The 22,794-nt window shown below is 32.5% G+C and overlaps 1 protein-coding gene and 1 long non-coding RNA gene across 9 annotated transcripts in view; one reads left to right on the top strand and one right to left on the bottom strand.

The window, feature by feature from the left end:
• The window catches only part of LOC127722990 (glutamate-rich protein 3-like), a 67,307-nt gene that overhangs the window by 5,046 nt on the left and 39,467 nt on the right, over window positions 1–22,794 (bottom strand). For 4 of the 6 annotated variants that reach the window (XM_052229400.1, XM_052229398.1, XM_052229401.1 and 1 more), the window contains 9 exons: window positions 17,337–17,581; window positions 15,766–15,832; window positions 14,845–14,926; window positions 11,757–13,216; window positions 10,054–10,149; window positions 5,845–6,018; window positions 4,654–4,814; window positions 4,060–4,191; window positions 2,648–2,739 (listed from right to left, as the gene is read on the bottom strand). In XM_052229400.1, the coding sequence (XP_052085360.1) occupies window positions 2,648–2,739; window positions 4,060–4,191; window positions 4,654–4,814; window positions 5,845–6,018; window positions 10,054–10,149; window positions 11,757–13,216; window positions 14,845–14,926; window positions 15,766–15,832; window positions 17,337–17,581 (2,509 nt within the window). Of the gene's footprint in view, window positions 1–2,647; window positions 2,740–4,059; window positions 4,192–4,653; window positions 4,815–5,844; window positions 6,019–7,975; window positions 9,183–10,053; window positions 10,150–11,756; window positions 13,217–14,844; window positions 14,927–15,765; window positions 15,833–17,336; window positions 17,582–22,794 lie in introns of those variants that run through there. The other 2 variants (XM_052229399.1, XM_052229403.1) reach the window with 2 other exon arrangements.
• On the top strand, window positions 15,933–16,784 carry LOC127723006 (uncharacterized). 3 transcript variants are annotated; one of them, XR_007991787.1, is made up of 4 exons: window positions 15,933–16,114; window positions 16,291–16,460; window positions 16,531–16,598; window positions 16,739–16,784. It is a non-coding gene; the product is annotated as an uncharacterized LOC127723006 (long non-coding RNA). The 3 variants fall into 3 exon arrangements; XR_007991788.1 differs by lacking the exon at window positions 16,291–16,460 and adding an exon at window positions 16,221–16,254; XR_007991786.1 differs by lacking the exon at window positions 15,933–16,114 and adding an exon at window positions 16,205–16,254.

Below are 22,794 nucleotides of genomic sequence, written 5' to 3'. Positions count from 1 at the left end.
CTGTCCACTTCATTGTTATTAAAATTGGAAAATATATTCAAGTCATTTGTGTCAAAAATGTTTATTTATATAACAAGAGTGGACACACTGAAATGTCTCGCCTGTTTTAGTGTTCATAATTGAATTTATGTTGAAAGTAAAAAAAATAAGTTTATATAAGCTTTACATTAAATTAACATTTTAATGATGAATGAACATGAAGTCAAGGTGAGATAAACCCTATCAGACAAATATGTAGGCCGTACAATCATTCCATACACCAAATTTATTTAACATATATTGCCTAAAGTATCTTAGAAACAAACCTCATTGAGGAAACTGAACTTTGACCAATGAACCATAAAATGAGGTCAAGGTAAGATGACACCTGTCAGACAGACATATACACATAACATTCATTCCATACAGAAAATTTTATGAACTTATCACTTATCTGCCAGTTGGAAATGTGAACCTTACGATCATTCTATACACCAAATATAGAAGACCTATTGGTGATAGAATTTGAGATATGGACTTTATCATGAAAACTAAATCTTGTTCACTGATCCATTAAATGATGTCAAGGTCAAATGAAATATGTCTGACAGATATGTGAACCATGCAAGGTACGCACATGCCAAATAAAGTTATCATTTTACTCATAATAATTGAGAAAATCACATTACAAAAACCATACAGTTTTTTTTCCAAGTAGTTGCTGGACCAAGAAAATGAGGTCAAGGACAATGGACATATGACTGACAGAAACTTTGTATTTTTTACTTATCTCAATACTTATCTTATTTCATATGTATCAAAAATCAGTAAATGTGATTCTGTTGTGCAAACAAAATTTCAAAAGTTCTTCAATCTGTACATATTCAGCCAATTAATCTTTATGAAGGGACTGGAGTGAACTGTATTCTATGTTAAACATTCATGCATGAGTGACCTTATTTTAACATTTTCACACCTTCCAATGTTTTTGTTAATCATGGTTTAGTAATGATCCCTTAAAAGTTTTTATTATTTATTATCATTATTAATGTTATTTAAAGATTTTTATAAAATAATCTATTTCATCGTAAGTAATCAGCAGTTAAATAATAAAATACATTCCATACACCAAATATAGTTGACCTATTACTTATAGCATCTGAGAAGAAGACCAAACAACAGAAACTTAACATTGACCAATGAACCATGAAAATAAGCTCAAGGTCAGATGAAACCTGTCAGACAGACGTGCACACCTTACAATCATTCCATACACCACATATAGTTGACCTATAACTTATAGTATCTGAGAAGAGGACCAAACAAGAGCAACTTAACATTGACCAATGAACCATGAAAATGAGGTCAAGGACAAATGACACCTGCCAGACAGACATGTACACCTTACAATCATTCCATACACCAAATATAGTTGACCTATTGCTTATAGTATTAGAAAAACAGACCAAAACACAAAAACTTAACATTGACCAATGAACCATGAAAATGAGGTCAAGGACAAATGACACCTGCCATTCAGACATGTACACCTTACAATCATTCCATACACCAAATATAGTTGACCTATTGCTTATAGTATTAGAAAAACAGACCAAAACACAAAAACTTAACATTGACCAATGAACCATGAAAATAGGTCAAGGACAAATGACACCTGCCAGACAGACATGTACACCTTACAATCATTCCATACACCAAATATAGTTAACCAATGGCTTATAGTATTAGAAAAACAGACCAAAACACAAAAACTTAACATTGACCAATGAACCGTCAAAATGAGGTCAAGGTCAGATGAAACCTGCCAGACTGACATGTATCCCTTATAATCATTCCATACACCACATATAGCTGACCTACTGCTTGTAGTATCTGAGAAACGGACCTAATCACGTAACTTTAACCTTGATCACTGATCCATGAAATGAGGCTGAGGTCAGGTGAACCCTGTCTGATGGACATGTAGACGTTACAAGGAACCCATATACCAAATATAGTTATCCTATTACTCATATTAAGTGAGAAATTTACATAACAAAAAAACTAAACTTTTTTTCCAAGCAGTCGCTGAACCATGAAAATAAGGTCAAGGACATTGGACATATGACAGACGGAAAGTTCATAACATAAGGTATCTGCATACAAAGTATGAAGCATCCAGGTCTTCTACCTTCTGAAATATAAAGCTTTATACAAATAGTTTACGTCGCCGCCGCCGCCACCGCCGGATAGTAATACCTATGTCTCACTTTCTGCGACTTTCGTCGCAGGCGAGACAAAAATGTTGATTTAAAAGTTTACACTAACAAATGGAAAAGGTATTTTCTAGGTATTTTTGAACATAGTGTAAACATATAGTAATATCCCTAAAGTATGTTTATCTGTTTAAAATATCTACAACACCAAAGAAATTTTCAAGGTAACTAAGCAGTGGAAGATCCAGGATAAGGCGTACGCCCCCCTTCCTCCCCCTTTGATAGTAAAAAAACCAACCTCATGTTGATCATGATTTATATGATTTTTTGGCATAAAGTCGTCCAAAAATGTTTTCACCTGGCTCTGCTAGTGGGTATCTAATCAGTTTAATGGACTTATGCCCCCTTCCAAAAATCCTTGGTCTGCCTGCCACTGCTAAGTGTATACTTACAGAAGTATCTGTATTGATGGTTTGACTGTTAAAACTTCTACTAGCTTGTCAGCAGAACCAGACCTCAACTTGTTAAGGTTAAAATTTAACATCTGTAAAGACAGTACGAACTATTAGTAAATAAATGTCACATACAATTATGAGGGTCTGGATGGGGTTTAAAGAATAGAGAATAATGGGCCAAATGTACAGAAATATCAACCAAAAAAATAAAGAATAGAGAAAAATAGGGGGAACAAATAAAGAATAGAAAATAATGGGATGTTAAATTACAAAGAATAGAGAATAATGGGCAAAAAATATAAAGAATAGAGATAAAAGACCTAAAAATTAAAGGATACATATATGAAGTACCCCTATCCATCCCCCAACTATCCTTGAAGTAAAACTGTTATCATATTTGTTCTCTAATAGCCATGACCTGTTATCTATTTCTGGCAAAAAACTCCAAGGTAACTTCAAAAAGGAGGAAGTTCATAAAACATGACAAAATCAAATGTCAGGCTATATCAACCATCGGAAAACAACTTTAACTGTGATATTCTTTACTTGGTACAGGCATTTTTCAAAGAAAATGGTGGGTTTAACCAGGTTTAATAGCTAGCTAAACCTTCCACTTGTATGACAGTTGTTTATCTGGTATCACACTGTGACACAAATTAATGATCTGAGAATTTTCAAAGTTACAGAAAGCTAGGTCAAACCCAATAACAATTAACAAACAAATCATGTATCCAATACCAAAATATCAATTAACACACATCTAGTTTGACACTGTAACAGGACATATCACATCATACTGGTACAGTAGACTCCACCTCATTGGATTCGGCTAAACGAATATATAGGCTATTGTAATATTATTTCAAAACACCAAACCCTTTCCTATATGTTTAATGTAAGTTTTATTGTGTAATCGAATATCAGATATAAGAATAAATTGGCAATTCGGATAGGAAAATTACAAAAATTTTGTCAAAACTATGTACAATCAGATATTTTCAATGTTTTTCTGATAGGAAATGGAAATGGAAGTAGAAACTATGTAAATCTATCTATTCAAACATCTGTTTTACACTTAAAGTTATTACGGAAGACTAAATTTAACTAAAAAATAAAAGATTTATGATTTAATTCAAGAATATTTTATTCTGAAAATGACTGCAATGGATTTGATAACAGACAAAGGCCTATATACATCATCTCCAATACAAATCAGCAAGCAGTGATCAGTCTGAATCCCCTTGCCTCTGGCAAGGTTCTAACTCACAACCTAAGTGTCGACAGACTTCTGATAACTGTCAATGAACTACTTGGACCTCTTGGCCATCAAGGCCCTCTTCTTAAAGGGAACATCATTAAACAGCTGTATTAACATAATACAAGACATTAATTGTACATAACTAACTAACCAGTGGTTTGGATTCTGTGGTTTTCAAGGCATCAGCTATGACCTTAAACTTCTCATCATCAATCCCAGAATTTCTCAGGCAGACAGATTGTACATTATCTCCCTTAGATAGGACATCACAAATTTCTGTTACCTAAACAAAATTAAAAAAATAGTCTCTTAGCATCTATTTTTTGGTTCCTATTCAGTATATATTTTGTTTTAATTTTTGTCATACTTTAAAATTTCAAGTACTAAAGGTATCATCAGTATTCATAGACAGATAGACATGGTGATTCCTCTATAATATATCCCCCCTGAAAAACTGTCAGGTGGGGTATGATCAGAAGACATACAATTATGAATGTTGGGTAAAGTTGAGAATTTTTTCTCAATGTTATTTAATTTAATTAATAACACCTTGTATGTATGAATCTTGAACTTTGGACATTGACAGAAATTATCAACACATGGATTAACGTTTATAATTCATTTGTAAGTATTTGCTTATATCATTTATGCTCTTATATAAAATTCATGCTGTTTATCTTTAAAAATATTTCAAAATGTTTCTTTAGTTAAATAAAATGCACCACCATTATTGACTATCGCATACCTGTGAACTACTTAAGGCAATATTGTTGAGTTCCAAATCTTTTTTGCCTTCAATTGAAGAAAAAATAGTTCCTTCCACTGATTGAGGTGGAGTTATTCCAATCTTGGTCAAAGTAGATTTCACTTCTGTGTGACTGGTAGCTAAGTTGTCAGGGTCGTTTCCTGTAAAAACAAGTTTCAGAAATCTCTTATTTGTAGTTTCCTAGAAAGTTTTGTACATAGCCATTATATCTTAGAATATAGAAGTATTTGGTAAACTGGAAGTTGACAATTGATGAATTTGAAACAGCATCACACAGTTATGCATGTTCATATGAAGACTGATAACAAATTTCAGGAAAATCAGATTTGTACTTTCTGAGAAAATTGTGACGGAATTTTATGGGAGGACAGACATACGGATGGACAGACAGAGGTAAAACAGTATACCCCCCTTCTTCAGAGCGGGGGTATAATAACACAAAAATGATGTACTGTCAGCTATTACCTGCAAATTATACTCCTGCTTTAAATGTTTACTAATAAAATAACAGTATAAATTTTCAGCAAACAGGAAGCAGATTTATGGAACTGAAAACTGACTACAAAGTACGAGAGGGTGTGGAAGGTCATTTTTCATGACGATGGGATTGGCTCTTTATTTTTGCTGGAATTCAGGATTGGGTCTTTACTTTGGCAGGAATTTAGGATTAACACTAATACGGACTAGTGAATTAATGATTAATTTTTCAGGATCGTGGAATTAAGAGCATATTATTTTTTTCAGGAATTCGGGATGACACCCCCTCCTACCGCTCCTCGTATGACATATAACCAGATTATATTGGTGACATCAAGAAGCTATTAATTATAATTGCTTAGAAAAAAGTGACAGAAATGAGTTATGCCAGGACAGACGGATGGACAAACAAATAAAGGTATTATGGAAACTATACCTTTCAAATTGGTTTTTTATGAAAGAACCAACTTAAACTTGCAGTGAGGTGAGAGATTTTTGCTCTGTGTTGAAGGCCTCACTGTGATTTTGATATGAAGAACAACAATAAAAGTGCTGTTCCTTTGCTTTTTGTGTGTATTTTGCAGTGCATGTACTGATTTTGTGTTATGGATGGATACCCCATTTCCTTAGTTTTTCTATTAAGTCAATTAATTATGCATCGTGATTCAATTCTAAAACTTCATTTTTGTTTACCTCCATGCATATTGTCTTCTTCACTTTCACTAGCAAATATTGTTGTAGCTTTCATCTGCTCTCCTTCGCTTTCACTGATAAATGGTTCATCATTGATTATCTTCTCTTGATTGTCAACTGGTTGCATTTCACTAAGTGGAACGTCATCTTTGGTCAGGATTTCTCTCATTTTTTCTGCAAGCAGAAATTACTGTAGCATAAAGACTCTTACAAAAACATTCTTTAATAGAATAATTAATGTTTAGTTATTTTCTATTACGGGGTGTTTCATGTAAGAACCATTTTTGTTAATACTTGACCAATGTCAGAAAAAATAAATAAATAAGTGGACCAATGGGAACAATCTGTGCACATTCTTTCAAGTCGTTATCTTGCTAATGTGTTATTGCTCAAATCCCCCATTGTATTAGGCAGTCAATCTGAACTTGATTTTTTACATTTTTCCCCCGGGGGGGGGGGGGGGGGGTTACTTCCTATATTTTTAGTGGTACGAGTGTGCCGCAAAACAGGGTCGCTTTTTCATGCCTTGCTGGTTAGAACAGGGTCCCTTTTTCAGGTCCTGCTGGTTAGAACAGGGTCCCTTGTTCAGGTCCTGCTGGTTAGAACAGGGTCCCTTTTTCATGCCCTGCTGATGAAAACGGTCTTTTTGAAACAAAGTCTTTGTCTAGAACAGGATCGCTTATTTAACTGTTTAAGATACAGTCTAGAACCCGGGTCTAGAACAGCATCTATTTTATACGGTTTAGAACAGGGTATACATTTTCTGAGTGTGTCTAGAACAGGGTATGTTTTTCAATATTTCTGTTTAGAACAGGGTATGTTTTTCAATATTTCTGTTTAGAACAGGGTATGTTTTTCAATGTTTTCTGGTTAGAACAGGGTATGATTTGACAAGTGTTGTCGGCACATTTATACCCGAAAGGATAGTCAGTAACCCCCCCGGGATTTTTCATCACATGGTAACACTCTACATAATGGAATGTCACTATCCATTCTTTTTGACATCACTATATTCAAATTCCTGATCAGCCTTAATCTTACTTATTTAAGCTACGGTACATTATTAATACAAAAGACAGATATATCATTTTTAATCACGTACTGCAACATAAGAGATCGCTGACTCGGTAGGATTGCTTAGATGTAACAAAAGCTACTTGAAATATTTTCAAGATTGAGCATATAATTTTCCCATGAATCATTATATACGTCATTACTTTATGATGTCCTCGATTTTAGAAAACTTACTGTCATTAGTCGACTCCTTATTGAAGTTAATTGCCATTACATGACTGTTTTTCCCAATTTTTGCATTATTGCCTACTATCTTGAACACTTTAATAGATAGATAGAAACTTTGAATAGCAAGAATGGTCAGCAAGATAAGATCTAAAAGTAAGTCATCATAGCCTAAATCTTCAGTCGACCTGTTATTGGAGTAATTGACCTTTAATGATGATTTTTACTATGTCTTTGTTGCTTTTTTGCTTCCAATACAACTGAAAAGCAATATATGACATAAATACTCATATAAAGGGGACACATCTATCATTTACTGAGTAGATTCTTAAATGACGGTAACTGTTCCATGTAGTAATAAAATCTCAGGGCAAAATTAGCACACTTAAAGATACTGATTTTCGTTTTTTAAGATGATTTAAAGATTGAGTGTGTGGGGTTTAACCTAACTTTTGGTAACCCTTTATATGCTAAGAGAATGGTTTTAACAGAAGTTCCTGTAAAAAAAAAATTGAAAAAAACTACAAAATTCTGACGATAACTGGTACCGGACCTGAGTACAGCACACTCTTATTTTCTATATAGGAAATGAATCATAGGTGACTGAAGCATGAAACTAAACTAATTTAAATGACAATGCCTTATTATAATATGAAAACTTATGTTTAATTACTATTAATATGAAAATAAGGAGATGCGGTATGATTGACATTTGTTTTCAAGTTATATTGCACTTTTAAGGTTATTGCACTAGTGGAATTATTTCACTATCCGGAATTTTGCACACATAAAAATATTGCCTAGTAACGTTATGGTCTACAAGGAATATCATGATGCAATACAATTAAACCATAATTGTAATTATTTCTAAACTGTTAACATGAAAAATTACCTTTAATGAAGGCTGCAAAGTCTCCTGGATGTTTGAATATCAACTCCAGCCAATGGGAGAATTTGTTTTATCATCTCCGGCCAATGGGAGAATTTGTTATATCAACTACAGCCAATGGGAGAATATGTTATTTTGTTGTATGGAGTGAGATGGTTAGTAACAGTAAAGCCAACAGAAAGATGTGTACAATACAAACACAATTTTTTGTTGTTGAAAGTGCAATGGTCAATGACAGTTGCAGTGCATACAGTTCATCATTGGAAGGGCAGCAGCTGATATTTCACATTAGGAAAGCAAGATAAAAACTGTGAGTTGGTGTATGGATATACACCATAGAACAAGCAGTGATACATAAAAGGAAGGACTTCAAATTTGGATTTTGGCTCCATTTGTTTAAGTAATTATTTCTAGTGTTTTTGAAAAAAAATAATAAAAAATATTTATTTAGGCTAAATTTGGAATAAATCTGAATATCAATGAAAAAATGAAAAATATTTAATTCATTAATAAATAGATTTGAAGTGATTTTTTTAATAAAATGAAACAATAATGATAAGCACAAACATAGGTTTAATGAAAGATGCGTAAAAATGGAAAATAAAGCATAAATCAATGCATTGGTGTGCGAGTGTTAAATTCAAACAGTTGAAGGTAAATGGCAATTTATAAAATCAGTAAAAAATTATTGAGACCTTATAAATATTAAGAAACTTTTAAATAAAATTACTGATTCTAATAGCTAATGGTATTAAAATATTAAATCTACATCCCATATTAAAAAATTTAAAATGCATTCACTTGGAAAATTATGAAAATGATTTTTGTATTTTATTTGTGTATAATTTCCAGACATATGCAAAACATATCTACAACTAAATTCATTTTTGTACAAGTTTCATTTATTAACGATGGGATAAGAAAAAAAAATGTACAAACATTCAGGGGCAGTTATCATGATTATATATATACCAATGTATACAAACATACAAGTCAAAAACTGCAGACAAACGAAATCAATTAAGATGATTTTTCAATTAAGGAAAAAAAATCTAATGATTAAAAATTGATTTTCAAAGTGAATGCATTTATAATTTATAAAACAATTAAAACATCAACATAAAAGAGTGAAACATTCTACAAGGAGCAGAGAGAGAGGTGAAAGTTTTAGTAAAAACTCCATTTTTTTCTTAAGGCTGCTGTCCCTTCCCTGAAAATAGGAAAGAAACAAATGGTTAGCATTAACACCTGTATCTAAGCATTCTAGGATGTGTAATAAAGAATTCAAAAGATGCAGGATATAAAGCAGATTATGTCCCTTTGTGGTAATTCTCAGTTATGTCCCTTTGTGGTAATTCTCAGTTATGTCCCTTTGTGATAATTCTCAGTTATGTCCCTTTGTGATAATTCTTTTTTTCAGTTGCACAATTCATTTGATAGTTTGAAAATCCTTTACATAATTTCTCATATAACAGTTGTGTATTTGAACTATGCTGATTCATGCAAAGCTGGTGTTATTTTGACTAAGTTGATTCATGTAACAATTTGTCCCTTGTGATTTGGATATAACAAGTTTTCTTCAGAGTGAAATTTTACGAAAACTCTCTTAAACTGTCTCAGATTATATTTGAAATGATGAGAGCTGCATGTTTTTTAGACAATCCCTATCGACTTGGAATTAAATAGTATTTTCAGCAATAACTTGTACTCTAGCTACAAAATAACTATAGTTTAGCCTACATTTTTCTAGCTTATCTAATCAATCCAATTATTAGATCAAATCATTTTCCCATACTAATTTTTCTTCAGCTCACTTAGCTGCATTAAAATGATTGTAAACAAATAGATGTCAGTGAGCGTCAATGAAACAGCAACCCAATTGGTTTCAGATTGAGTGCCTATTGTAAAATAGATGTCCATGTACGTCAATGAAATGGCAACCCAACTGGTTTCAGATTGAGTGCCTATTGTAAAATAGATGTCGCTGTACATCAATAAGACAGCAACCCAACTGGTTTCAGATTGAGTGTTCATTGTAAAATAAATGTAGATGAACAATACATAAATTCCTGAAGACTTACCAGCAGTCTTTTGTTTATCTTCATCTTCACTGTCAGACGAATCAGACGAGGAATCAGACGATCCACTTGATGAATCATCTGTTGTTGTTGTAGTGTCTAAAATAGTTGTTAAAAAGTTTAATACAGAAAATAATTATTAATATAAAAGATGTGGTATGATTGCCAGTGAGACAACTATCCACCAGAGTTCAAATGAAGTGGGTCTAAGCAGCTATGAATGTATAGGCAACTGTACTGCCTTCAACAATGAGTAAAACCCATACCATAAAGTTGACTATAAAACGTCCAGACATGAAAAATGTGTAACAGTTCAAAACCTAAGGCTATTCCAAAATGAAATGTGCTTGAAAAGTAGTTGTTAGGGGCCAGCTGAAGCCTGCCTCCGGGTGCAGGATTTTCTTGCTGTGTTGAAGACTCATTTGTGGCCTTGAGCTGTTTTCTGCTCTTTGGTCGGGTTGTTGTCTCTTTGACACATTCCCTGCTTCCATTCTCAATTTTACTTTAACCACCAAACCCCCACCCCAAAACAAATTTGTTACCAAAGACACAGAAACTATAATATATTTTCTTCAGGGTTATCTCCCCTCAGCTACCATATATTCAGGGCAAATTACAACAAGCCATAGTTTTTCTCTCTTGAATTAACACGAAACTCATATTTCCATATAAGTGAAGTATAAATTGCCAGAGGTATTATAGTGTAAATGCTGTTTGTATTCTTGATCTGAAATATATATTTAAAAGTTGGTGTTTGAAAATGTGATGATAATATCAACTGGAAGTGTCAAAGCTGTGAAATAAGTGCAATATTAAATAAGTGAATATATAGCGAGCCATACATCTTATTGAAGTTAATAGTGTTATATTTCAAAGTCAATATTAAGTCAGTGAAATGTTTCGCAAAGTGAAATTTAGATTAATTTAATCTGAAACTATTTGAAGTTCTAAATACTGAAATATCCTAGATCTTGACAGCAATTAGAGTGTATGGTAGTAGCTGTGATGTGACATATTTTGCTGATTTGTTTTAAGTTTTACTAACTTTTAGTTGTGTGTATTATGTTTGAATTTTGACATTTTGTTTGTAATTATAATTTCATTTGCATCTCCATTTTTTTTTTTTTTATCATTATTTGCATCTCCATTGATTTGATTTGTGTTCATTTGCATGTTGTAATTGTGTTTAGTTTTGTTTGATTTTGTTCAGTTTAGTAAAATGTTATTTTTATATTTTTGAATGTTGGCCAGCTGACAATCCGACTATCCTATGTCTTTACATAAGTGAACCCTGAAATCAGGGTCAAAAGTAGTTTGGTATATAATTTTTAAAAGTTCAGATCATAATGAGCATGTGTGCTTAGTTTCAAGTTGAGGTGACCTCAACCTCTTGGTAAACCTAACCTTAACCAAAAGCTTTAACCTGAGAATGTACTGGTTTAGAACTATTATATTTGATGTTTTGCAATCAATAAAATTGGAGAGAAATATGTAATTTGATACATGATTTAAAATGTTCACTTTAGAATAAACATGTGTATTAAGTTTGAAGAAGACGTGACCACACAACTTCGTAAAAAATTACCTTTACTCAAAAATTTCACCTGATACTAGATTGATGAACGAATGGACTCACATACCAAAAAAAAACATAATGATCCCTACTATTGTAGGCCAAGCATAAATATCAAATTTTAGAACTGTACCTTTTTTCTCGTCTTCTTTTTTCTGCACTGGTTCTGTTTTTTGCACTTCTTCAGTTTTCTGAACTGGTACCTGTTTTTGACTCCTATCAGTCTCAGTCTCTGTTTCACTACTACTGGTTCCACTAGAACTACTAGAGCTACTAGGAGTGCTCTTTTTCTCCTTCTCTTTCTCCTGAATAACAGATAATTTCTCCTTTTGTGGTTCCACTTCCTTTTTAAGTTTTTCATTATCAGTTTCAGTCTCTGTGGCAGTACCAGTTTCGGTACCAGTTTCAGTTTCACTATCAGAACTTGAACTTGATTCATCAGTTTTGGGTCTACTGGTAGTTACAACATTAGCTTCTATTGGATGTGGTAGAGTGCTTCCAGGACGTGGGGGTGTAATAGCCCTTGGTGTTTTTTCATTGTTACTTTCACTCTCAGAACTGCTAGAAGATTCATTTTCTTCCTTTATAACTTTAGTCTCGGGTGGAGTGATAGATTTTGGAGATTTTTGGTCAGTGTCTGTAGTAGTTTCAGTTTCGCTACTAGAACTATCAGATGACTTTTTGGGAGTTGAAGCAGGGGTTATTGATTTAACAACCTTTTTCTCAGCATCAGTTTCCGTTTCTGTATCACTACTTGAACTAGAACTGGATGAAACAGTCCTCGACCTTGGGGGAGTGACTTTTGCTGGAGATGGAGTCCTTGGAGGGGTGACCTTTGAACCTTTTTCTTTCTCTGTGTCCGTATCGGAATCACTGCTACTAGAGCTGGATGATGCTTTACGACTAGCAACCTTTGGTGAAGCAACACGCTTTGGCGTAGATCTCTCTGACGCACTGCTCGAGTCGCTGCTGCTTCTAGTCCTTGTTGACTTTGGTTTCTCTTTCACGACCTCCCTCTGTTTCTCTGCCTCTACCTGTCTATAAGCTTCTACAACCTCTTGTTCATACATTTTAGAGTAACTTGGTGCATCTGGAATATAATCCATTTGAGGGGTAGAATCAATCTTTTTCCTCTTAGCATAACCATCTCTCCTTGCTTGCTCCTGTTGTCTTTCATCTTCTCTCTTTCTCCTCTCCCCTTCTAGCTCTTGTTCTCTCCTTTTTTGTTCAGCCGTCCTCTTTTCTTCTCTTATTCTAGATTCTTCTTCATGTCTTCTTCTTTCTTCATCTTCCTCCCGTCTTTTTCTCTCTTGTTCTAATTGTTTCTGTTCTTCTTTCAATCTAGCTTCTTCGTCACGTTTTCTCTCCTCTTCTCTACGTTGCTCAATCCTATTTTGTTGTTCCTTCTTCCTTCTCTCCTCCTCAGACATTTGTCTCTCTAATTTTTCCCTTTTGGAATCAGCAGATGATGAAGAAGATGAAGAAGATGAGGATGAAGATGACCTCCTTTCTTTACTTTTCTCGACAATGGGCTCACTTTGCGTTGACACAACAGTAGCTTTTACTTCCTCTTTCTTTCTTTCTTCTTCTTTCCTACAAAATATTAAAACATAAAGCTACTATTTACCAGGCCTATTATACTGGTGAAAGACATTTCTATTTTACGTGAATTCATTATTGTGATTGTGGAATAATGGAAAACAAATGGAGACGTTATAAAGGGGCATAACTCCAGAACAGTAAAAGGCTATGACTCCACCCAAATTTGAACTTGATCTGAGTTTTGTGGTAATGAGCTGTGTATAAGTTTCATAACATTTGGTTGAGGGAAACTAAAGTTAGAGAATGGAAACCAATTTTGGGACGTACGTACAGATGTATGGATGGACAAGGGTGAACCTTAAAGCGGGGGAATAAAAATAAGTAGTTAATTATTATGATATCATGAAAAACTGCACACATTTAATGTAATAATTATTTAAAATGCAAAATTTATTTTTGCTAAACCTTTCCTGTTGAAATTTTGGCAATAGTAAAAACATTACAATAAATTCTGATTTAACAATATTTATCTTACATATATATCAAAAACTTTTTTTCTTACTTTATGAGTGCTTTATTTTATTAAGTTCCATTTTTGCAAACTGCCCTCACCGAGTTTTATTCCTATCAACAGTATGCAAGTCACAGAAAATAATTGGGGCATTGTATTTTTTAAGTATAAAAGTTTACACGACTAACATAATATAATTAAAACACTGTACTCTATTTAAGGGAAGCTGCTTTTCACAACTTTGTGTTTTGTTTCACAAAGTGTCATTTTTGCAGACTCATTTTATTGAATATTTTTCAAGTCAATCTTATACTGTGTCACTGATTGATTACTGCTTGATTAACATCCAGTGTTGACTGTGTCAATTCTTTGGTAGTCCTTGTATTTTAATTAAAACTTTCAACTCACAACCATTTAAATCAGATCCAATATGGTGTTGGTTGCTTCCTATAAAATTGTTTTGTTGGATTGCTGCTGTATACCTAGCTGTGGAAATTATTGTCAAAAAATATCATAAGGACCTATGAGCTACAGTTCCGCAGCTCCTGTATACCATGTACTGTATCTGATTTATCGATATTCTAATTTTGTGTATTCATATACTGTGGATTTAGTTATTTTCGTGGGTACCAATTTTTATGTATTAAGGAAAACCTGCATTTTTGTGGATATTTGATTTCAGTGATTTGCCAAAATTTGCTTCAAGTCTATCAAAAATTTTAATACTCAGAATATACTTATTCTAGGTTTACCTGTACCAACAAAATGCGCTAGATGTCCAAGTGTGAATGGGGTCTATATCAATTCGAGGTTTACCTGTACCAACAAAATTCGCTAAAATTGCTATCCAACTAATAATAATGAATCAACAGTAAAAGGAAATCTAAAACAATTTATATTCAGGTTATTTATCTACAATGACAGTCAGGAAAATACGCCTGCAAAAAGTAATATTCGTTTACAGATTGATTTAAACGAACATCTCTTTTTATACTTGCAGTGAGGTGAGAGTTTTTTTGCTCCGTGTTGAAGGCCTCACTATGACTTTGAGATGAAAAACAGCAATAAAAGCTCTGTTCTTTTAATTTGCATGTACTGATTTTGTGTCATGGATGTATACCCCATATCTTTTCTTTTTTATTATCTCTATTTATTTATATTTACTTACTGTTTCTGACTATCTCTACTTTTAGCACTAGAACTACTACTGCTGCTACTGGTGCTACCTCTTCTGGTCTTCTTCACTGTTTCTAAAAAAAATAACATCAGATAAAATCAATACTCCATTACTACTGCCATGACGATATAATTTTAGTTGCAAAAAGACAAAATAGGTACCTCGTTGGCCGAGTGGTTTAAGTAGTTTATTTACAGTGAACACTAGCCTGTCAACACACAGCTTGGTGTAAGGTTCGTTCAACTTTCGACCTTTTTTTCCTGTTTACAAGCTTTAGTAACCATGTCACATCAAGTTTCCAAAATATGTAATAGGAACACCAAATAAAAAAATGAATGGTGCTTTGAAAAACCCAAAATATATGTTTATGACTTTTTTTCTGCAATGAAATGCAGGGTTATTTTTTTACAACTGTTAAGTTCAAGGAAATATTTTAATCTGACCCTTTCTAACATGAAACCAGATTTGATGTACTATGTTTTAGTGGTATTACACTAATATTTTGCTGTGTAAATATGTTTACAATGGTTATATTCCTTTCGTGACAAGTCTAAACAAATTTTATCTGTACTTTAATGCTTTAATGGAAGTATTTTTATTTTGGCATTATCTTGTAAGGTATAACTACTTGTACTATTTCCTAAAATCCTCAACCATCAAAACCTGTGGCTTAGATAGATAAGGATCTGGATTAGGGGTTCTTTATTTCTTTATAATTCTTTCATATTTTGACCATTTTTCTCTATTCTTTATATTCTAGCACCACATTATTCACTATCATTTTGTTTTTGTCATTTATTTTTGTTTTGCCCTTTAATCAGCTCTTTTTGTCCATTATTCTCTATTCTGTCAACCCCATCCAGACCCTCATAGATTTAGTGTGTGAAACAGTGGCAAACATCAACACGTTACCTGGTTCTGGACGCTGAATCCATTTATTACTCTCAGGCTGTTCGTCATCGTCAGAATAACTCTGGAGCTGAAATGAAAATAGGGAAAGTTGATGATCAAGAAAAGATCTTTTAAATATACATCCTTATATAAATATGTGTAGAAATTTAATGCGGTGTTTCAAAAAAATTTTAATTGGTTCATGAATTTCGATATAACAAAGGACTAATCCAGGTTAAAATGTATGTGGGAGACAGGACTAATCCAGGTTAAAATGTATGTGGGAGACAGGACTAATCCAGGTTAAAATGTATGTGGGAGACAGGACTAATCCAGGTTAAAATGTATGTGGGAGACAGGACTAATCCAGGTAAAAAAATGTATGTGGGAGACAGGACTAATCCAGGTAAAAAAATGTATGTGGGAGACAGGACTAATCCAAGTTAAAATGTATGTGGGAGACAGGACTAATCCAGGTTAAAATGTATGTGGGAGACAGGACTAATCCAGGTAAAAAAATGTATGTGGGAGACAGGACTAATCCAGGTTAAAATGTATGTGGGAGACAGGACTAATCCAGGTTAAAATGTATGTGGGAGACAGGACTAATCCAGGTTAAAATGTATGTGGGAGACAGGACTAATCCAGGTTAAAATGTATGTGGGAGACAGGACTAATCCAGGTTAAAATGTATGTGGGAGACAGGACTAATCCAGGTAAAAAAATGTATGTGGGAGACAGGACTAATCCAGGTTAAAATGTATGTGGGAGACAGGACTAATCAAGGTTAAAATGTATGTGGGAGACAGGACTAATCCAGGTTAAAATGTATGTGGGAGACAGGACTAATCCAGGTTAAAATGTATGTGGGAGACAGGAATAATCCAGGTAAAAAAATGTATGTGGGAGACAGGACTAATCCAGGTAAAAAAATGTATGTGGGAGACAGGACTAATCCAGGTTAAAATGTATGTGGGAGACAAGACTAATCCAGGTTAAAATGTATGTGGGAGACAGGACTAATCCAGGTTAAAATGTATGTAGGAGACAACACTCTGTTATACCACACCACCGATATTTTTTATTTTCACTTGTAACAGAATTCTTGTATTTGCTTCCACTGCTGTTACCAACAGGAAAACATATTACGTGGCGTCGAAACCCTTTCATACATTTTTTTTCCTAACATAGCCCTAACTGCATTTGAAGAATTTTTTTTAACACCTGAGTCGTGTTGCAGTTGTTATATCTCTAGTTTTCTGTGAAGTTTTTTTGTAATTTGATGTTTCTTTTTTTGCAATAGCGTTGAGAGTTTTTCTTCAACATGCAGTTTTCAATTTTCCCCTCAAGTGTCTTTTTTTCCTCTTTGTCATTACAGTCAAACATGTATATAAAGTTCACCCTCAGGACCAGAGAAAACTGACCTTATAAGATAGGTGACCTTTTTACTGAGGTTTAAAATGCATAGATATTTTCCCAGCAGGACAAGGAGTGGGTGGCCTGACAAGACAGGTTTTGACTGAATATAGAGGTGACCTTTATAGCAGGTTTCACTTTACTTTTTTTTTACTTTTATAAAATTTGACCATCACCTTTCTGGAAGGTTTATCTGATCTTTCATCATCAGACAAATCTTTCTTCAAATCTTCATCTGCCCGTAGTCCATAAATCTCTCTGTCATTCACTTCTTCTGTCTTTGGTGTAGGGGTGTGAGATCTTGGAGGTGGTGACCTGGATCTTGACCTTGAGGACGAGGAGCTAGATGAACTTGACCTTGACCTCCTTGCTCTAACAGGCTTTGGCTCGTCATCAGATTCAAAATCATCTTTATATTTTTCTGCAAAAAAAATTAAGTTTCAAGTTAAATATTCAGAAGGCTTAAATATATAAGCTAAAATAAACTTTTTTCAGAATTTAAAATTTTTTTCAGAATCTTTAAACTACATTTTTACCTTAAATGCGTTTTAAGTATTAAAGTGAAATGTTTCAGCAATTGGAGGTCATTTATGACATCTATGGATCAATTAAATAAAGTTCTTGAATTGTTTGCATCATTAATATGTTTCTTTTTTAACCTCACATGGTTGTCCTATCAACTTCTTGCAATATTATTTATTTTAAATTTAAATTATTTTCTGAAAGTTGCAAATAGATACAAAATCTGTACCAGTATATTATATATATGTATATAGTCACAGCATTTTTTCTTTACTTTACAAAACAAAAAAATAAACATTTACTTACCGTACTGTGGATTCATTTATTTTTCGTTGGACCAATTTTCGTGGATTGACAAAAACTTACATTTTTGTGTAGATTTGATTTTGTGGTTATGCCAAAGTCTACACACATTCATATAGAAAGCTTGTATTTCGTTGAACATTTAAAATTGAGATTCCTCTGTACCCACGAAAATTGGTAAATAATGAACAATTTTACTTGCTGATAGATCAAAGCAGGTAAACATGTAATAGCACTGGTCTCAATTTATACATACCATAATTTTCCTGTTTCAGAATGACCATCCTAGGAGCAAACTGTATTTTGCATTTTCCACTCTATAAATGTGGCAGCCAACTTACTTCATGAATTGTTCATCCTTATATTTTGTATGTAAACAGGCAAGCTGCATATTTTGCACTTTCAGAAGGCCAAATTTATCTTTTATATATATAAATAAATTTCCTTCTTCTACAGTTTTAATAGGTATACTTTTATTATGAACAACTTGTTCCTTTTAACCTAAATCTTATTTCAATTAACAAGACCACATTTCTATGGACATATATTATGTCTATTTATCTATTATAACCAGGTGGATGAAGCAACAACAAAAAAATAGACATAAGACCCAGTGACCTATTAAGAACAGTATCATTTCCAAAGCAAGAAGAATGGTTAAAGTCATTAATTAGATTATATCTAGATATAAAAATAAGAAGATGTGGTATGATTGCCAATGAGACAACTCTCCGCCAGAGACCTAATGAGGTAAAAGTTAACAACTATAGGTCACCATTATAAGACTCGATCCATATGGCAAACCAAACAAAACATTTATATTTCAAAATTTCCAGGTTAAAAAATACAGGTTGTAAAGTAGCTGATCTCCAAACGTTTAGTGAAATCATAAGTTATTGTAACATACAAAAACAAGCATTTATAACAACTGACAAAAATAAACAACTTTTGAAGAACATCCGAAAATTAAAAACCTGAATAAAATTGGAACCAAATATTAAAGAAAAAATGTCGCCCTGTAACTTAATCAAATGTGAAATCTGCCAATACAAATATTATATTAGGTTTCACTTGATTCTCTTTAATGTGTTTATTTTTGTTTCTAACTTTTCAGGTCATTTAATGTGGATTCATTTATTTTCGTGGATTGAGAAACAATTGTAGTTTAGTGGATATTTGATTTCTTAGTTCTACCAAATATAATTGAGAATGGAAAAGGGGAATGTGTCAAAGAGACAACAACCTGACAAAAAAACAGAAAACAGCCCAAGGCCACATTCTCCAATGATAAAAATCATACAATATTGATTCACTGTGTTTGACTTTTTTTTCTTAAACAGATCAAAACTTTTATAAAAAGTTCAAATAAAGAGTATGTAAGCATACGGCCTGCAACAATGTCTTCATTCGAAACTAAGTGGTTGAAAACTGTTGGACAAAGCTGAATAATTTATAAAAAAATTGCATAATAGAAACAATATTTATTGTGAAGAAATCCATTTTTTTATATAAACATTATTACAGACATCTATCTAAAACATTAGACTGATACATATATGACATAAATCCTGGCAAAAGGATAAAGCTTAAGCATATTTTGGCACTAATTTCTATGTTAATTTCCTGTTGAGTGAAAATACTTTTTTGATTTGAATGTTTTAAAAAATCTTTCTTTGAAATCACATTTAGTTTTGGTTTTTATACACTAAAATTTGAAAAACATAGACCTAAAAAATATGCTTATAGTAAAAAATAACAAAACTTTTTTGAATTGTGTCTCCAGTGCTTAAATAATCAAGTGAAGCTTTAACCATCTAAGAGGGTCTGGATGGGTAGTCATCCATTTCTGTATTCTTAAATTTTTAAGGTCATTTTACTTTAAGTTTTAATACCTATTATTCTTTTTTTTAATATTTTTAGCCTATTTTTCTCCAATTTTTACTTTTTGTGGTCCATTTTAGTGCAGATTTGGCCAATTATTCTCTATTATGTAAACCCCATCCAGACCCTCATCTCTACATTCACAATTATTAAAAATACCAAAAAAAACTATCTAATACAATGAAGATATCCATAAAAAACATAACTATAACAAATTCTTTATAAAGAATAATAAAAAAGGGAAAAATATCATACATCACAGAGATCTGAGGATTGGCATATTTAGACACATATTGTACAACCAATAAATGCATGATTTTTCATATTTGACACCAATACACACTGCTGTGCCAAGAGTAAACTAGAGGCTAAAAAAACATTATAAAAATACCAAACTCCTAGGTAAATTCAATAGAATCCATTGAAACTATCATAATTAAACATTAGACTTTATCAACCAATGGAAAGAATGGAAAAGAACTGTCATACTCCTGACTTGGTACAGGCATTTTCCTGAGAAAATTGTGGATTAAACCTGGTTTTATAGCTAGCTAAACCTCTCACTTGTCTGACAGTTGTATTTAGTTTTGTTATATTGAAACAAATAAGTGAGCATGTGCAACCCAAACAGACATGATAGGTTAATGACTGGCAATAGAATTCAAATGAATCTTAATCAATCACCTTGGACCATAAGTAATATTTAGACCTAGTTTCTATTTTTGTGTACAGCTTCATATATCTATTAAGATTTGAACATAATAGTCAAAAACATGCAAATTTATGTGGATTGTTCTGATTTCACCTGTATCTGTACTTGAGAAAGAAATGCAAATAGTATTTTCCATACTGTTTCAATGCAAAATTTGACCTCCGTAAGTGACCTTTTAAAGAACTGCTGTTTGGCACTCTTATAACAACAATTGTTAACTATCTCAAAATGCAATACAATCCCTTCAGAAGTTCTTGAGATGTTGTTATCAAATCAATGAAAATAAACATTTCTAGGTCAACAACATCTATATGGGTTGTCCGATTATTCTGAAAATTTTCAAGGGCAATAACTCTAAAAAGATAAACCAGATTTTATGCCAATCTTAGAAATGAAGATTTTTAAAGAAGAATACAATGAACCTGCAGATGACAATTGATGCCAAGTGATACCAAACGGATCTAAGGGCTAATTGAACTAATGACTTTCCCAATAAAACAATTAAGTTTAAAATGCAAAGTTCCATAACTCTAAAAAGTAAAATTTAAATTTAATGCATTTATAACTGCAATTTTAATTGGTGAAAGTCAAATATTTTAAGAGGATACAATCCAGGGATTAACTGTGAAAATGCTCAGTGAAATTGCATATGACAAAATAATTCATCTACAAATTCAGGCTTGATTCAGGTATAACATTCAATAAGAAACAAAAGTAATGCACTTTTATACTTGCCAATGTTAATCTAAAAATAGTCACAAATATCAGTCTCTGACAACACAATTTGCCACAGTAAATCAAAGGATTTACCCAAATAGGATTAAAAATACAATTAGTACTCACAGTAACCTACTCAAACGGGATTACACTGTCAATTATATAAAAGATAATGTAAAAACTTTGTTAAATAAATGAGAAAATTATTAACATTAAAAACTATCTTGGTGTCAGTCCAAAGATTATGTGAAACATTTTGATAAAATTTTCAATTGAAAGACAACAAGATACCACATTAGTACCTGCCTATGTCCTTACAGGCATATAAAACCGGTTTTTGTTAAAATTCTCTAGACATTTTTAACAACAATAACGTTTTTAACAGTAGCACAAATTTTCTATATAGACAGTACTATAACTAACATTTATTTTATAATTAAAAACTGGGTTCTTCTACTTATAATAAGATATGATTATGTTACTAAGGAGTGAGTTCTTCTAAATTTAAGCTTCTTCTGTCTGGTACCCGGAGGTCTTCACAGTCTCTACAACTAAAACATTGTTCACGGTATCAATATTAATTCACACATACAATATTTTTCTGAACAGAAAGCCCTTGGGAATTCCTTCAAATTTTACAATAAAGTCGATTTTATGAACTGCACTAACTCTAGATTTATAACTGAATATGAGTCATTTATTTTCTCTGGAAGTAACGTGGGTAAAGTCAATAGAAGATATTCTTCAGTTGACTTTAAGGTATAGAACCACTAATTGGGACACGGTCAGAAAGGACATACAAGAAAGTATTTTAAACAACATAGTTCCTACGCATAGCTGTAACTTTGTCAATAAGTAAAATATTTGGAGTAAATTTGGTATGAAATTAAAGCTTTGTACTACCAAACTTCCGGGATAGTAAGTTTTGATGTTTTATTGGGTTTCTTAGCACTTCATTTATTTCTAGGGAAATTGATATACTTATATAGGAACCCCAAAATCTCACTTGAAATGCAATTTTCAACCAGTTTAGCAAGTTGTCTAGCTGGGAGGTACATAAATTACTCTTTTTGATCCATGCTTTTACATTACAGTATGGTTTTTACCAAAACACACTCCTTTTCCAACATGTAGAAAAAAGGGGGAGAAAATTATCAATTATATTTTATGTTTGGATCGTTTTATCTATATCTAATGAACAATATCTGATACCAATCAGTATATAGGAAAGAACATTGATATTTGAGTATGTTGAATTTTTCAGCACAAGTCAGGATAAGGTATAGTTTTGACATGAAATAACTGCCACTTTATTTGAACTTAAGACAAAGTAGCCATTAATGCTTGAAATTGCAGAATTTAACATGGAAAGCAATGGGGCTGTGAATTAGTGGTTTTATTCCTTAAACATATAAAATTAGTTTTTAACATTTCATCCCTTCACCCATTAACTTTTCTTTTTCATTTTGAATTGTTTCCTGATATGGAATAAAAAAAAA

This window comes from Mytilus californianus, unplaced genomic scaffold (genome assembly GCF_021869535.1).
Source record: "Mytilus californianus isolate M0D057914Y unplaced genomic scaffold, xbMytCali1.0.p SCAF_13, whole genome shotgun sequence".
Lineage (NCBI taxonomy): Eukaryota > Metazoa > Mollusca > Bivalvia > Mytilida > Mytilidae > Mytilus > Mytilus californianus.
This window is presented reverse-complemented; position numbering and strand designations above follow the sequence as displayed.